Raw genomic sequence first — 17,649 nt, 5'->3', positions numbered from 1 at the left:
TTGAGAGAGCAATCATTATAACTGAAATTGAGATGAATTGTGGTGCATTTTGGTTAACAGTGTAACCTCTCCGATAGCCCTCTTGTACCTTTGCATAAAATTCAAAACAAACAAACAAACGAAAAACTATTAATGGATGTTTTAATTTCAAAACAAACTGAAAGGTTTATTCCTCCTGGAGTTGATTTTTGAGAAAGCAACTGTTCATTTGTAAGAAATAATCAACGAATTATTATTATTATTTGTTGTTATGATTATTAGTAATTCAACTTATTTGGATGAAATATAATAGTCAAAAGTAAAACAACTTAATTATTTATAAGATTATTTCTTCTTAAGCGCAAATCTCCACAATGGGCTACCTTTACTGTGCCCACCGTGGGTATAGAAATCCTATTTTAGGTGTTATAAGTCTTAAGACTTATTGCTGAGTCATTGGAGGGCATATTATTTATAAGAAAAACATTAAAATTATTAACACGTATATTCTGCAACATATTAAATTTGTTTTTATATTTCTGTAAAAAATATCATTTCATGCTCTTTTTCAATATATTTTAATAAAATTTTGTCATTCTCGTTATTTCTTTATTTAAAATTTTCAGAATAAAATGTAGCTAACCATCACGGCGAATCAAACCCCAGATTTTAGTGTTGTGAGCCCGTAAACTTACAACTTTCCCTCGATGGGACAGCAATAAGCCTACGAATTTACAACGCTGAAATCTGTGGTTCGATTCTCTAAGATGGACACAGCAAATAGCTCAATGTGGCTGTGCTCTAAAACGAATAAACATACATACCGCTGACTTACTTGCGGACTCCAAATTATAAAACAATATCTTTGCCAATTTTTTTAATCTTTGTTAAACTTTCAGTGCTCTTACCTGGCGATGATAATAATAGGGTTTGTGTACGTAATTAAGGAAATGTGGAAGCACAAAGTTCGAATGATATGGAGAGTTTAGTGTTACACAAAAGTCTTTACAAAGCGAAATCGCCTCCATGGAAAGAAACTTTTAGAAAAGTAGGAATTTAAAACATATAATTGTTTTAAAGGTTAATTTGTAATAAATCAGAAAGTGTTAAAACTAAAAAAATAAGTGGTATTTTAAAATTGATTTTATTTTAATTTGGTCAGGTTAGACTACAGTAGGCTAAAGAAGAACAGTGTCAAAACAACCCTAACTTTATACCTTATAACTTGACTTAGTCAAGCCTGATTAAGTTGAACCTTAACCTCTTTTGCGCTTTATTAGTTTTTCTTTAGTGTAGTTGAATAAACATTAAATCTAGTTAAACAGTTTAGGTCGTACCATTTGCACTCGATTATAAATTTGGTTCATAACACCAGTATTGGCAGTAATAACAATGAAATATTAATACTGTAATAGGCGTAAAGGCGAACGTAAATATGTTGCCAATGTCATATTATTATTAAATCATAAATTATAGTGAAATAATCTTTGAAATAGTTCATATTATTAAAAGTAATGGAAGTTAATATACCATATTTGCTCAATTTATTAACTTTTTCCCCCATTTTCTGTATGGAATACAGTTATAAATGTTTTTTTTATCCCCTTCAGCATACACTGTTTGAGTTATGTTTATAATTATAAAATTATTTCAAAAGTATTGATGTTACCTGTGTAATGAAATGTTATTGTCATTTTCATACTTGTACTATGATGTTTGATATATCCATCTCAAATTAGTATTAAATCTTCATAATTTTTTGGTTTCTTAATATGAGGTTTTAAGATTTGAAAAGTGGCTAAATCTCAGACAAACAAAAGATATAACCATATGGTAATTTGATCAGTTTTGCAGCTTGTTTAATTTAGCATGTACTTGTAGCTTGGGTGAAACAAAACACAAAAAAGTCAGCTTTAAAATATTGGTTAACTTATTTTGCTTGGAAAGCTTTTAACTGCTGTGTTTATAGATACACGATACAAATAAAAAGTTTTATATGTTAATCAATATTTCATTACATATCTGACACTTGAAATCAGTAAACTGTTGGGAGTTTGGAGGAGAATACTGTTTATTCATGATGGTACAAAATTCCAAACTTAGGTGACAATGTTCTTGAGGTGCCCAAGGCATTGAATGAAGTTATAATACCACAAAACACATTTGATAGAGTTTAACAATTTTATGTTACTTATAAATCATTTTGTTCATTTTTCTCAGCACTATTAGATAAATTATGGAAAATGTTGGATGTACTTTATTATTTTGATATGTGAAAGCATAGTAATATTTACTTTTAATATAACATGTATGTAATTTGGTATATTTATTCCTTCAGACATAATGAAAAAAATCAATTATTTTTAATTATAAAATAAACATATTAACACCAATATGAAGAAAGTGATCAAAATTTCAAGGTTGCAGTAAATTGTTGTAAATATAAGCATTTTTTTTTAAAGTCATACATGATTTATGTTTTCAAATTCTTTAGGTTTTTTGTACGTAGTTTGTTGTTTAATATTACTATTTTTTAATTTGTCCATCTGCACCTAACATGTAGAAGAGTTAAGTATCATTAAGTGTGTAAGTACAAATAGATAAACTTGTCAGTTAGCACTCTAGCAAGCTTGTTCTTCAAAAGGATTTATTAAGCCTTTCAAGTCGTATATCATAATGTCAAATAATTGGAGCTTAGTGGAACTTGCACATTTTAAAATATGTCTAAAAACATCATCAGATGTCTCTCAGTTCAGCATAATTGGTGCAATTAAACTTGGGTATTTCTAGACAACAAGGGAGGTTGCACCTCTTGTAATTGTTTACCTTCCTAAGCTGGCCCAGGTCTTGAAGAGTCTCTGTGATATCAAGCAGCTTATGGTAAATACTGTATTTCAAGGTTTATTAATGCCGTGTAGTTGTAATTCAGTAATAAATTTATATATATATATATATATATTTAACAACATTAGATTAGTTTGTCAGAATTTGCATACCACTTTTCTGTTGTTGTTTTTTTCTTTTGGGCTTTAGAACCAATATGTATATACACTTTCGTTTTGTTTTCTTCATTTGCCATCTTTTTGTAAAGATTGTTCATTCTTTTTCTGATGGTAAAGATTATTTAAACAAACTGAAATGTGTGAAAAATTCACCAGAAAATAATTAATTGGTGAATGGTTGGCAAAATCCACTTAAAGATGAAGGCATTTTAGTTATTAGTTTAGTTAACTGTGAGCTTGAAATTGTTGATAACTATTTTCTTTCTTGAAGTCTGGATTAGAGGAGTTCTAAGAAGAGTTTATTTGTACTAGATGTGAAGTTTTTATGGACTGCATCTGTGTCAAAGGGATTGATAAGCTACATTTCTCTCTAAAGTAACTAAAATTCATTGCAAATTGAATATTTTCATATAATACAGTTGTAAGAACCTAAAGAACAATGAAGTAAGTTTATGGCAAGTGAAAAGCTGGGAGAATTGTCAGGTTCAGGACTTGAAATTAACAATATCAAACTAACATATTGGTGGTTAGTATTGTAGTCTTGCTAGTAAAACGTACTAGAAAAAATTGCTAGAATTTATTTTAAAACGAAGCCTCACAGGTTATTGCAGTCAGGTATCAATTTACCCATAGAATATGCATTTCACTCATTAATATTCTAATATCTTGAGTACAGAAACTTGTTATAATTGTGATTAACAAGATTGTTTTACTTGCTGGTGCCATTCCAGTTTAGTGTCCCCCCCCAGGCTAAGTATCAGTAAATGGGGGTAGAGACATTCGTTTACTTTTTTTGCCGAGGTAAATAACACGTGGGTCAGTCAGCAAGACTTGCACTATCCTGCCTCGGCAGTACAGTTTTGCCGGCAGTGTGGTTAAAAATACTGTACCCAAGTGTCTGCTCTTTGAAGGTAATAATAAAATATAAATCATGCATCTTGCTAATATTACTCTTAATTAGTGTGTAACTTTTAATAATAAGTATAGGGTGGCCATTAGCAGTTAAGTAATGTCGATTCAAGTACTCGTGGGCTTGATTTGGGTGGAAACTGGTGTATCTAGGCCACGAGTACTTGAATCGACATTACTTAACTGCTAATGGCCACCCTATACTTAAAGAAAATAGTATTTTATTATTAAAAGTTACACACTAATTAAGAGTAATATTAGCAAGATGCATGATTTATATTTTAGTATTACCTTCAAAGAGCAGACACTTTGGTACAGTATTTTTAAATCTGTTAAATTTTGTGAAATATTCAAATAAAAACAGTTGTGTAATTAAAATGAGTTCTGATATTCAAAAGAATATTTGGAAAGAAACATAACAATTAAGATTAATACATAATTAATTATGACAGTTAAATTTAGTAGAATAATGTTGTTCCTAGTAGCAGTTCCAAATTTGCCAGTGTGGAAAAAAACTAGTTGTCATCTGTTAGTGTTTTCAAAAGTTAAGGCCAAGGCCTGAGATTATTTATGCACATTTACCATTACAGTTAGGATTTGGAAAATATATGTTGTTAAATTAGGTAATAGACCGGTATCTTTAACTATTAATATTTATATAATTACTTTCAGATGATAATCATTAGAGAATTTTAATATCATTTTTCATATAGCGTTGCTTTGAAGGTCTAACAAAGAGGCGTCAGAAATTACTCGACCAGTTCCGTCAACTTCCACAAATAGATGACTCAAAAGATAACTGTTTCGACAGTTACCATGGGAGGCTTGATGGGTTGGTGGAAGAGGTGATTAAGGAAGAATGGGATGTTTTCAAGGGAAGTTGGAGAAAGTTGCCATCACAGTTGTCTGAAGACCAGAAGTCTGAGGTAAAAATTAAAAAAGCCTCTATTTTGTTTTTGTCATTTCTGTGCAATAGATGTGAAATTATCATTTTAAAGTTTATGTCACATAAGTTGTGATTTAGAAACAAACAAAAAAAAAAAGGTAACTTTGTAGCCTGCTAATTTTGTATGTTCAAAATTATTCTTGTCTCACACATGAGAGGGAAATGCTAGGCCTGTGGTAGGGTGGTCTTAAACTGACTTCACAATCAAACTAGACATTCTGGTTTGAAACTATTAATAATCACAGTTAGAAATTTGGCTATACTGGTTATACATACCTCAGTCAGTGTTGTAATTGCGTATAAAATAAACAGATACATAGTTGTTTTTATCTCCAATAGCAAGCTAAACACGTGATGATTTTCCGAATTAATTTAGCTGCAGTAGAAAATTGTTCATGTCTCTTACGGCCAAAATTTGTCTTAAAGAAAAAATAAAGAGATTCTGTCAATTTGCAGTTGTAATACAGGTGTGAATAACTTAATCTTTCTCTATCTTCGATACAGGTATTAGAAGAAACTGATGAGGTTACAAGCACTTGGAAGCAAATTCAAGAAGAGCTAGTGATGGAAGGTAAACACAGACGTATATGTAACAGACTACGTGTGAAGACTTGTGTATCAAAGGTTTTGCCGAAGATACTAGACCAGGGTCAGCATTACCAGATTCCCTGAAATGTCATTGCCCCTTCAGGCTAATGTGGGCCATTAATCTCATTTTAGATGTGACTCCACTTACTTCCCTGTTTGTGTCAGTGATGACATATATTACATTGTTATTTATTTTTGTGATAGTTTGAATAAGTATCTAATAAACTTAACAAATAAGGGTTTTTTGTAGTTGATTAGATTTATCTTTGTGATTAATTATTTGTAATTACTTTTTTTTCAGACTACGTTTATTTCAGTTCACCCTATATAAGTAAAATATGTCCTACTAATCCTCAACCTTTTTCTTATCACAGTATAGTAGTTTTTGTGTAAACATATTTTACTGATAAGAAATGTGTAAACTGCGTGTTATTATGTCACAGTAACGGCAGTATGCGTGGCTAAAAAATTAGAATTATTGAAAAAGTGAGTAAAAAAGGTAATAATAAGCGTTTAACTTTCAAATCTAAAATTCAAAGTTATCATTTTTCATCACAATTCATGTTTTTTAAGAGATGGATTTACATTTTTTATGGGCCCGGCATGGCCAGGTGGTTATGACGCTCGACTCGCAATCTGCGGGTCGTGGGTTCGCATCCCCGTCCCACCAAACATGCTTGCCCTTTCAGCCGTGGGGGCGTTATAATGTGACGGTCAATCCCACTATTCGTTGGTAAAAGAGTAGCCCAAGAGTTGGCAGTGGGTGGTGATGACTAACTGCCTTCCCTCTAGTCTTACACTGCTAAATTAGGGATGGCTAGTGCAGATAGCCCTCGTGTAGCTTTGCACAAAATTCAAAACAAACATTTTTTTACTTTTTCTCAAGGATGAGACCAAATTGTCATGTGTTCTCTGTAACATTACTTAAAGGATTGACCTAAGTATTATCTTAATCATTTAGAAAATTTAAGTTAAGTGCTAAAAGCTAATTCTGATTAAAAAATAAAATAAATTCATATGTGTAGACAGTTCATATTACTAAAAAAAAAGCTTTTAATTTATAACTTTTCTATTATGTAGAACAAAATTTCCTTCAAAAAATAGAAAAAGGAGAGACTGAAGAGTGTCGTTTTGAATTGTTACAGAGAGATGAGGTCATTTGTCCAGTATGTCAAAGGTAAAAATAATCTCCATACAAACTAATTAATATCTATTAGTAGAAATTTAGCTTTATCAAAAAAAAAATACTTAGTGTAGAAAATTAAGTCTTTAAATTTTCTTTAAAAAGAACACATCAAATTTAAGTCTTTAAATATGGTATTATTTTTTTTACTAATTCACGTTAATCAATTAGTGTTTCTGATTGTTACTAATTTGATTAGTTCTACTACATGATAAAAACCAACTAATTTATTAATGATCCCCTACAATTAATGAATTAGCAAATTCTGCTAATTTCCCAGCTCTGCTTAGTAGCATTTATAAATAAATCAATACTAGATACTCCACTGGTAGTATAAGTTTATAATACATCAGTGGTACAAGTTTTAGATATCATCAAAAATAAATCAGTAAGGAAGGGGGTAATTATTGGTTACTTTTCTCGATTGCAACTTAACTATATTAAGTAAACATTTTAATTAGGTGTTTAATAATGGCTGGAGACGGCTCGAATGGGTAATGAAGAAAAACTTTAATATAAGTTTAACATAACAGCAAATGTACAACGTTTCGACAAGGTTTTGTCATCATCAGGTACAAGTACAAGCCATTATTAGTCTCAAAGTGGGTTCCTCGTCATCGAATTTTAATTAGGTGTTTGTAAATATTGCTTATTTATCATATGAATTGTTCAAACTGTTGCTTATTCTTTAAAACCCGTGTTTAGCTGTTCTAGATTAACTTCATTACGTGTTCAAATGGTACCATGTTTTTTGCTTGGGTCAGATACTGTTCTTCTAAACTGTGATTACTTAATTAAAGTTAGTAGGACAAATGTGTGTTTATACTTATGTTACATAAAACTATGGTCTGCTGAAGTGATTAAACAATACAGAACTTGAAGATTCAATTACGGCAACTTGTGCAATATATTTTAAAATTAGAAATGGGATCAACGATTAAATGCACTATATAAAAAGTTTATTTGTCTAACGGACAAAATTAAAAGATTGCGTGTTTTGGTAACTTTATGCTATCATCATAAAAGCTACCAAAACATGTAGAGTTTTTTATAATTTTGGTTATCAGCTAAATAAAAATTTGTATTGTGTATTTTATATATATATATTGATCCAGTTTTTAATTTTAAAATATAGAACCTGTTCGACTATCTTCTTTCTCCAATACTTGATGTTTAACTATGTAACATATATTACCCCCCCCCCCCCAAAAAATGTGTAAAACTACAAGGGATCATTTAAAAAATGTCTTATAATTATTTAAATGAGTGGTACTTTTCTCAGTCTTGGTTTTAAGCAGTAACCAGCTATATAGTGTAAAGTGCACCGGGGAATGAAACTGCCAAAAGACTAACTCTAATGATTTTAATTATTTTTATGTACATATATAGAAGTCCTCTTGCTCAGGCTGGTTCTGTGATATTTTGCCCATGTGGAATACAAATTGATACTGAGGTGAGAATGTTAATTATATTTTTTTTTTTCCATTATATTAACCTTTATAAACTTGAAAGATTATCTAAAAAATATCCTCCGTTGAATTAATGGGATATGGTTCTTTATGATTAATCTCAGTATTATTCACTGACACTGACAGAATCGCATTTCACGAATGAGGAACTTATATTCAAATTAATGTATTAATGATATCAAAAAAAACCACAAAAGCCATTACACTTAACTTTAAAAATGCATATGTTATCAGAAATGTAATACATACTTGGTATTAAATAGCAGTAACTAAAAAAATACAAACTGAAACTGAACTACTAATGAAAACAATTAATAATTCTATACTTGTCTGCAAACAAACAAATACATCCTCCAAACGTTTGGAGGATGTATTTGTTTGTTTGCAGACAAGTATAGAATTCTCAGCCAAAAAAAAAGTGTTTTTTACTACTTTTTATGGGATTATTCCAGTAAAGCATTGTTAACTTCTTAAAATTTCTATAGTTATATCTTATTCAAGTTTGATAAATCTTACCTCTCTCTATGTTCAGCAAGACAGTTTTACCTTGCACAACTTTCACCAACAACTGGACAAGGGAATCACCCAGCACACCAACAACTGTAACGTCAGCCCGATCTTTAGTGTCAGGTCTGAGTATGGTATAACAAACTTGCTGATTACCTGTACGGTGAGTGTTACGAAACAATTTTTACCCCCAAAAAACAAAACGGAATGTTTCAATCTTCTCAGGCCCGGCTTGGCCAGGTGGTTAGGATGCTTGACTCGCAATCTGAGGGTCAAATCCCCGTCCCACCAAACGTGCTTGCTCTTTCAGCCGTGGGGATGTTATAACGTGATGTTCAATCCCACTATTCGTTGGTAAAAAAAAGCTGGCAGTGGATGGTGATGACTAGCTACCTTCCCTCTAGTCTTTCACTGCTAAATTAGGGATGGTAGCCCTTGTGTAGCTTTGCGAGAATTTCAAAACAAACAAACAAATAAGCAATCCTCTCTTAACTGGTCAATTAGTAATATAGTAACATAAAGTAAAAGATAGATATTACCATTAGGAAGCAAACTTAGGCAAGTTTCCATCAATCAGATGTCACAACTAGAAGAAATATATAATTTCACAACATCGTTTTCACAAGCTTCGGAAGTTTCTTTTTCGTATCTGGTCATAGCTGTATTAGAATGTGTCATACATTTTTTTTGTAAGAATGTCCCATTAGCTACAATACATAATTTAGGCTTTGAAATAACCCAGGACAGAACTACGTATGCAAATGAAATAACCACTAAGTATTAGTCAGATGTAGAGCCTAATGTGACTGTAAATTCAAGGGTTCGTGTTTCTGTTGCCACAAACATACATATACATCGTGCAACCAGTAAATTTGGCTCCCTGGTAAGTCTGGTGGCTTATAACGCTAAAAAATAAGGTTTCGATACTCGCAGTCGCCATTGTGCTTAACAACAAATAAAAAAAACAGATTTTTTTAAACTGTTGCATAGTTCTAAATTTAGTTTGTTTTTTATAAATAATATTTATAAAAAGTTACGTATTGGTATTAGCTTATTTAGTAACTCTTTGTGAAACTGAATGTAGTTGTAGTGAAAGCTGCATATCAATAAAATAGTGATTTTTAAACATACAAAAAATGTTACACTTGTTTCATTTAGATACCAAATTTTGAATTATATGTGCATCCAGGTTAACAAACAGTACTCATATTCTTACTTGTGATCCAAGCTAACTACACAAGATGAAAGTTCCAATAGTTAGGGGATAAAATAAGTTGTTTTTTGTTGTCAAGTGACCAAAATATAATGTTATGTGAACCTGCAATGAAACTGTAACTTATTAGTGGCTAACTTTATATGTTCTTTTTTTTTACTTGCTTGTGATTTTATGAACTGACAAGTAAACTTATTTTACAGGCTTGTGGTTTTATGTTCATCGTAGTTTGATAAAGTATGAAGTGGAATAAAGGAGGATTACTTCTGAGAGATCTGTTGTTCTAATACACACACTGCAAAAATGTATATAAAACAATTTCACAATAAAATGTTTCGTCAAACGGCTATTGTAGTATTAATTTCTTAAATCTTAACTATTGAGGTGTATTGTGATATAATTATAACTTTTAGTACATTGTCTAAGAGTTATTTGAAACGTCAGTGATTAGCAGTTTCAACGTACACATTCTTGTTTTAATATTTCAGAATGTTTTTCTACACCCACACCCCCCTTTAGATGTTTTTTTGTAATATTACTTTTTCGACTTCTACTTACAAAATAGTATTATAGGTAGTTTTAAGTTTGTGGTTTCATTTTTTTTACAAGATGGGCCTTTACCCATCCGTGAATTAAAAACGGCTAAATGAGAAAACAAAAGCAGTTGCACGTATCAATTTTTTAAGTCCTCCCCCCCTGATAAAGCTCAAGATATTATAATTATTTAAGCTTTGGTCAGTATAAAAGAGTTTGATGTCTTAGTAACACGCACAATTTTTTTTTTTGCACAGATGTTTGTAACATTGAAGTAATAAATTGGTTATAAAAAATCACAATCATCTCATGCCCAAGTAGAAAAGGTCACGAGTTGTACAGTTTTGATGAAGTCAATTTTATGAAGTAACTAAAGTAAGAAAGATTTACTCTTCTTTCACAAGAAAAAATATATGGAAAGGTTACGTTTACATTTTCCCCCTTTTTTCTTAATTTTAAAAAAAGTTAAAACTGAACTAATTATTTTAAAACTTGTATTTTTTTAATTAGCGACATGAATTAAATAATTGAAGATTTCAACTTCAGTACATTTTTTCTGTTTTGTGAATTAACTGTATCAAAATATGTGAATGAGAGACAGTTCTGAACATTAAACAGAAAACTTATCATTCTTAACAGGAACTTTATTGAAGAAATGCATCATTATTACAAATGTAAAGCCAGAAAAATACATAACAATGGTAGGAAACAAATCAATTAACACTATAATAAAACTATTTTTGAAATTTTGATTAAAGTATATACTTTAAGTAGCAGAGACCAACTCATGACACAACCAAAAATATCATTAAATGCATGCACCGACTTAAATATCTCAAAATACACTTTATAAACTAATCCAAAACTGAGATTCAAATAAACGTATTTTTGCATAGATAACACATACTTTGTACTCTATAATAATTAAGTAAGTGGCCTAGTTTTTTTTTCTTTAAATCAGCCTTGAAAACTGCTAAGTGTCCAGCAAATGCAAGTCTTAAAGAATATAACATCAAATTTTTCACAATTTCATGTAACAGTGTGGTACGTACCTTAAGAATTACAGTAATGTTCATTAACTTAGAAAATGCATGTTTTATCACATCGCATGTTGTTGTTTGTAAGTATTTTTTTTTTTATCAGCTGAAAGCTAAAGTGGTATAAATACGATATTAATTAGTGTGAAGAAAAAACAAACTGGATGAGAAATATCATCCGTTGTAACACCCCAAATAAGGACACTTGGTCAGATTATAAATAAAGCTGCACTTTTATAAAATATCTAACAAACATAGTTGCTGATACTGTAATTAAATCTAAGTTTTAGAACTTGTAAAATAGATTCAGTTCGTACATGAAAAACCCAGTGTGGTATGGCAGTTAAAATCACTTTTTTTCTTTCCCCACAGGTTTAAAAAAAAAAAAGGGCAGAGTATCTTGTGTTTTAGAAATTCTGAACAGTTAAAAGTTCATCAATTTTTTTAACATGTTTACACATTAGCTATCCTGAAACTTGTTGGCTATATGATCCGAGTTACTTTCACCAGTTTATTTATACAGTACTTTGTTTTCTTGAAGTAGCACCATTTAAAGTAACTAATCAATACAAAATTTTTGATTTTATAATTTATGGAACTTATTGCTTAACGATAACTTGGTAGTTTAATTTCTTCTCATAATACTCAATTTAGATTGCTCGTAAATAAAAAATCCAATTTGGTTAAGATTTCTAGTTCTGAAACAATTTTTTTTATATTCACTATTTTTCAGATTAAGAAACAAAAATTTATAATTTACTGTTTGAAGATGAATACAAAGATAGTTTAAAAGAAAATAGAACAACTACCACAATTTGATAAAAATTCTAAATATTTTTCTATATATATATATGATATGATAGTTTAGGCCTTATTTTACAATAGCACAATCTCGTCTCTAATCTCCAAGATGATTTATCCTTAGCTAAATATTTTTTCAAAAATCTTTGGTAAACAGTCCCGGAACCAAGATATTTTCATCTTGGTTCCAGGAAATCCTGATACAATTACATGTATACAATCTTCACTTGAGGCCTAAAAACAATTTTATTTTCATGAATAAGTAATCTAAAATAACCGGTTTGGTTTCACCGAAATAATTTACAAGTTGGAGCACGTTTGTTTTTTTTATTAGTTATTCAGTGCTTTTCGCTTGTTCATTTTTTTCAAAACACTACATAAAAAATATAATACACATCTCTCAATTACACTTTCACTCGCCACTAAAAATAACTACTAGAAAAAAAAAAATATTGCTATTGAAAAATAAACTTATAAACAAAATTCATACAATATTACAACAAAACTTAAAAATAGTTAAACTTAATGAAGAGATCTTTTTTGGTTACAAGAGAAAGCTGGTTGATGTGATCTATGTGGTAGAAATCACCAGGTGGATTTTGTTCTACCAGCTAACTTATAAAAGGAATATTTCTTGGCTAATATAACTAATCAAAAAGAAAAAATACAGATACCAAGCCAATATCCTTGAATAAACCGCTCGGTTACTTTCTTACTTGGCTCCTTGGTCTATGATGATAATGTTGTTAAATTTTATTAAAATCCTATATACTTTGTCTTCCCAAGAACTTCTCTTTTTTTCCCATAGGAATTGATTCAACTTTTATATCTGTTGTGAACAGACTTTTTTTTTATTTAGTAATATGACATCACATTATTGCTCATTAGCTAAATAGGTAGCATGTAATACAAGGGACAATAAACTTCCTTTGACTAGCAAAGCAGATCATTATTGTAAACACCAAAGTTCTTCAGATAAAACACAAATAAAGGCAGATATTCAAATTTCTGTCATTTCTTCCTTATGTTCTGTGGCCGTCTTTTCATGTATTGTTGAAATTTCCTGTGCCAGAGCCAAAGAGTCTCCTTCACACAGTAACGAAGGATGTTTAATAACCTCAACTTTATCTGGATCAACCTCTTTAGTATGCTCTTCAAGAGATCCCTTCTCTTGATCAGAAGATGGCAATGTATCTAGCTGTGATTTCTCCATTAATTTTGTGTCTTCTTTTGGCTGTTTTTCCTCTGCTCTTGTCTCCTTGGCTACAGCTTCCATTTTTGTGACTCTCTCCTCTCTTGAAGTATGAATTAAGGAATTGGATTTCACCTGCGAGGTTGTCTTCATTGTTTTAGTTTTAGGTGTGATAATCCTCTGGCCAGTTGCTGAACTAGGAGCAGTTCTGGGCCTTTCTCCCAATTTTTTTGTTGAAGATTGTTTTGAAGGACCAACTGTGGAAATGCATTTGTTAACTGACTCCTTTATCTGCTTGTTTCCTCTAGAAACTTTTGGAGTAGGGGCTGACGTTGGTCTAGTTTTTTTGACACCTACATCTCTTTGCTGTTTGTAAGTGGTAGTTTCATCTACTGATGTTCCTTTGACGGCTTCATGTTTTTTGCTTATGGAACTAGAAGGTTTTAAAAAGCTCATTGTTTGAGATCTTCCAGGAGTTGATCGAGATTTAGATGATGTTGCTGAATTATTAAGAGAACTACATATAGCATCCTCAGAGTTTTTGACTACTGCTTCTGACTTAGACTTAGTTGAAGGTGGCAGAGTACCCGATTTCTGGTTCACCATTCTTGGAGTGGTAGTTAGTCCTTTTGATGCTTTACTAGAAGAGATACCTCGTGATGGTTCAGTACATTTTTGTGCTGTGACTGGAGTGGACGGTTTTGCTGGTGTTGGTCTTGGTTTGGACAGCTGCTGTCTCGGCGTGGTGCTCCCAGAACTTACTGGTTTAGTGCCAAGTTTTGAAAAAGTTGTAGATGACACAGTCTTCTTGGCAGAAGGCACTGTTGTGGTACTAGATACTACTGGTTTCTTAAAAATTGGAGTACGAGCTGGCTTTGGAGTAATATTTGTTGCTGGTCGTGTCATATCTTCTTTAGAAGTTGGTGGTCTTAAAGTGGAACTTGCTTTTTTGGGTAATTTTGGTCTATCTTGTTGAATATCCTTCATTTTCTCTGGTTTTAGTACAGAAATAGCCTGCTTTGACCTCTCATTGGATGGTTTAATCATATTTTGCTTGGTTGCTCTACTAGGCTTTGTCCCAGCTTTATGCAAGGTCTTGGAAGAAGTAATGGACTTACTTATGGCGATCTCTTCTGCCTCTGTAGTTTTTGGTGATGAAATTAACTCAGATTTCTCCTCACCTTTTACATATTTCCATCCTCCATCCTTTTCAGAGTCTGAATCAACATCCTCTATAACCCCTTCAGCTTCTGGTACCGTATCTGGAATGCTTCCAAGCTCAATTACTGTACTACCAACCCCCAAGTTATCTGTTGAGGATTCTTTGGGTAATTCCGTTACTTCATTTGCAGCTGAAGCCATGTGCAGCTCACCAAATGGTAACAGAGAAGATTTCTCTAAAGCATCCAGTGTTCTGATATTTTCATGTTCTGAAAGGTCTGGTGTTATACTATGTTGTACTGTTGGTGCATCATCACTCTCAACCTTTCCAAGTGCCGAAAGCTTCTCTATTTCAAAGTTTGGGATTTGAGATTCTGCTTGTATGGTACTTATTTCACTTTCACAGGGAGTTAACTGACTGGGTTGTTCACGCGGTATAGTTTCCGTCGTTTGTTGCTTTAAATGTTCAAACTCTGGGCAGACTGAAGAAATGTGTGTAGATTCCTTTGAAGCAGTATGTATGGGTATCAGTTGTTCTGGTTCATTTGGAGCAGCAGGTTTGAGCTTTTCTAAGTCTGAATCACTTGAATCTGATTCTGAAAGTAGCTGCATGGTTAACAGTTTCTTTAATTTAGTATCTGGTGTGAATGTTGGTTGTTCTGGTTCTGTTTGTTGGAGTAGGATATGTTCAGGCAGAACATCTGGTGTGTACGATACTAGTTCAGGAAACAACCTAGCTGGTGAATGACCTAAAACATGTTCAGAGTCTAATAATGGTTGTTTTCTCTCAGACTGTATTAAATTTAGTAATTGTATCTGTGAATATTGTAACAGTGGATCTGTTTTAAGCTCCAAAACGGATACTGTTTGCTCAATTTCAGATTGTGAGGTAGACAATGCTTGTTTTGATTCATCGCATAAACTGGGTACAGGCTGTTCAGTTTCAGATGAATGAATAGGTTCTGGTTTTGTTAATTCATCTCGTTGATAATGTATGGGCTGTTCAGTTTCAAATGATGGAGTAGGTTCTGGTTTTGTTAATTCATCCAATTGATAATGCACTGGTTTTTCCATTTCAGCTGATGGAGTACAGTTCTGGTTTTGTTAAGTCATCTTCTTGATAATGTATTGGCTGTTCAATTTCAGATGGAGTAGGTTCTGGTTTTGTTAATTCATCCCATTGATAATGCACTGGTTTTTCCATTTCAGCTGATGGAGTACGTTCTGGTTTTGTTAAGTCATCTTCTTGATAATGTATTGGCTGTTCAATTTCAGATGGAGTAGGTTCTGGTTTTGTTAATTCATCCCATTGATAATGCACTGGTTTTTCCATTTCAGCTGATGGAGTACGTTCTGGTTTTGTTAAGTCATCCTGTTGACAATGTACTGGGACAGCTATAGGTTGAGTTGATTCATCATATACCGTGGTTATTGGCTGTTCAGTTTCAATTAATAGTGTAGTTGATGGTTGTGTTAATTCATTCTGTTGTGCAAGTATTGATTGTTCAGTTTTTGATAATGGATCAAGTACTGGTTGTGTTATGTCATCTTGGAGTGTGTGTGCTGGCTTCTCAGTGTTAGATGATGGATTAGGAATTGGTTGTGTTACACCATCTTGTTGAGCATGTACTGGCTTTTCAGTTTCAGGTTTTAAAGTAGGTAAACACTGTGTTATTACACCTTGTGTTATAAGTAGTTGATGTTCTGTTGCAGACTGTAAAGTTGGTGTAGTTTCTAACCCAGGTCCTGGAGTGAATAGTGATTTTTCTGGAAAACTTTTAGGAGTCAATGACAGCTCTTGTACTTCTGGTGCAATGAGTGCAGTATCAGTTTCATTTTGTTCTTCAACTTGCTCTTTCTGCCGCTCAAATCCAAACTGACTAGATTTTTCAAGTTGACATATTGCTGATTCTTCAATACTAACATAGCTATGTTGAAGCGAAACACTCTTCCCAGTATTTTCTTCGAGGTCTTGCGGTTGTGTGACCAAGTACCTTTCCTTACTCTTAACAACATGAATAGCTGATTCAATAGCTGAATTTACTAACTCAGTTGATATTTCTTCAATTTTGACGTGTCTTTTTGGTAGGTCGATATCAACTTTTTTAGCCTCCAGTTGTTGCGCGTGAACAGAATGTTCTCGTCTCACGGGAGAAGGATTAAAGTCTTGAACTACCATATTCGTTGTTTTTTCTACACTTTCTGAATACATTTCCAACTTCTTGATGTTCATTACTTCATCAATGGGTGGAGTAGGCAGTTCACTGAGCTCCGTTCTTTCAGGCATGACGTCCATAGTGGAGGGTCGATAAATCTCCTCAGGCCTGTTAGTTCCAACTGGGTTACTTTGAGAGATCCCAGACTGTTCAATTCCACTATGAGACTTCCGTTTCCAGTGCTCATGTTTTTGAGTTTTGCTAAAATTCTCCAAATAGTCTGGGCCACAGCTAAGTAATGCACCATCATCACCAATGATTTGTGTGCCAAAGGTTCTTAGTTCGCCTTGCAGCTGTGGGAACATCACCGGGACAGGCATAGGACTGTTGGCTAGATCTGCTGGATCTCTAAGAAATACCACAATGGCAGTAATATTGTCGTTAGAACCTTTGTCTTTAGCCTCGTGTACTAAACATGATGATACATTCTCTACATTATTGGGATTTTCTTTGACATGACAGTAAACAGATGTAACTACATCTGAAGGGGTCATTCGATCCCACAATCCATCACAGCCGAGAATCACAAAGTCTTCTGTTCCATCCAAGTTAACTGTAATAACATCAGGTACACAAATGACATAAGGCTTGTGCTCTGGATCTCCTGGAAAAAAAAGAAAAGGAGAACTTTCAAAAGAAGTGAATCCAGTCAGTTGCAAAATAAACTCGTGTGAATGGTAAAATACTAAAACAAAAAAGTTCTTTCACATAAAAATTTATGAAATATATTCAGGGATAGAAATATTACATTCACTTGAGGGAAAGCTATCAGGAAGATTACATTCCGTCATGTAAAGCTGCATTTCTTCATGAATTGTTTTTTTTTTATTTAATCCATGCAATATGTTCACTTTCACTGGTCATAACTAAAGGAATACTGATGGACCATGCATTCCTCACCTAGAAATCCAA

At 32.5% G+C, this 17,649-nt stretch overlaps 2 protein-coding genes across 2 annotated transcripts in view; one reads left to right on the top strand and one right to left on the bottom strand.

The window, feature by feature from the left end:
* The first annotated feature begins 1,382 nt into the window (after window positions 1-1,382).
* On the top strand, window positions 1,383-10,143 carry LOC106464454 (RPA-interacting protein B-like). The gene is made up of 8 exons (XM_022392174.1): window positions 1,383-1,408; window positions 2,770-2,859; window positions 4,604-4,816; window positions 5,341-5,485; window positions 6,505-6,601; window positions 7,997-8,060; window positions 8,609-8,746; window positions 10,000-10,143. The coding sequence occupies exons 2-8, from the start codon at window positions 2,857-2,859 to the stop codon at window positions 10,027-10,029; spliced, it is 690 nt and encodes a 229-aa protein (XP_022247882.1). The 5' UTR covers window positions 1,383-1,408; window positions 2,770-2,856; the 3' UTR covers window positions 10,030-10,143.
* A 2,012-nt stretch (window positions 10,144-12,155) lies between these two features.
* LOC106464453 (mucin-5AC-like) overlaps window positions 12,156-17,649 on the bottom strand; it is a 12,930-nt gene continuing 7,436 nt past the window's right edge. The window contains exons 6-7 of the mRNA XM_013924599.2: window positions 15,620-17,341; window positions 12,156-15,552 (exon numbers count right to left, since the gene is read on the bottom strand). Of these exons, the coding sequence (XP_013780053.2) occupies window positions 13,169-15,552; window positions 15,620-17,341 (4,106 nt within the window). The 3' untranslated portion in view covers window positions 12,156-13,168. The remainder of the gene's footprint in view (window positions 15,553-15,619; window positions 17,342-17,649) is intronic.

Source organism: Limulus polyphemus, unplaced genomic scaffold (genome assembly GCF_000517525.1).
Source record: "Limulus polyphemus unplaced genomic scaffold, Limulus_polyphemus-2.1.2 Scaffold1655, whole genome shotgun sequence".
NCBI classification, from domain to species: Eukaryota; Metazoa; Arthropoda; class Merostomata; order Xiphosura; family Limulidae; genus Limulus; species Limulus polyphemus.
Note: the sequence above shows the minus strand (reverse complement) of the source record. Positions and strands in the feature narration are given on the sequence as shown.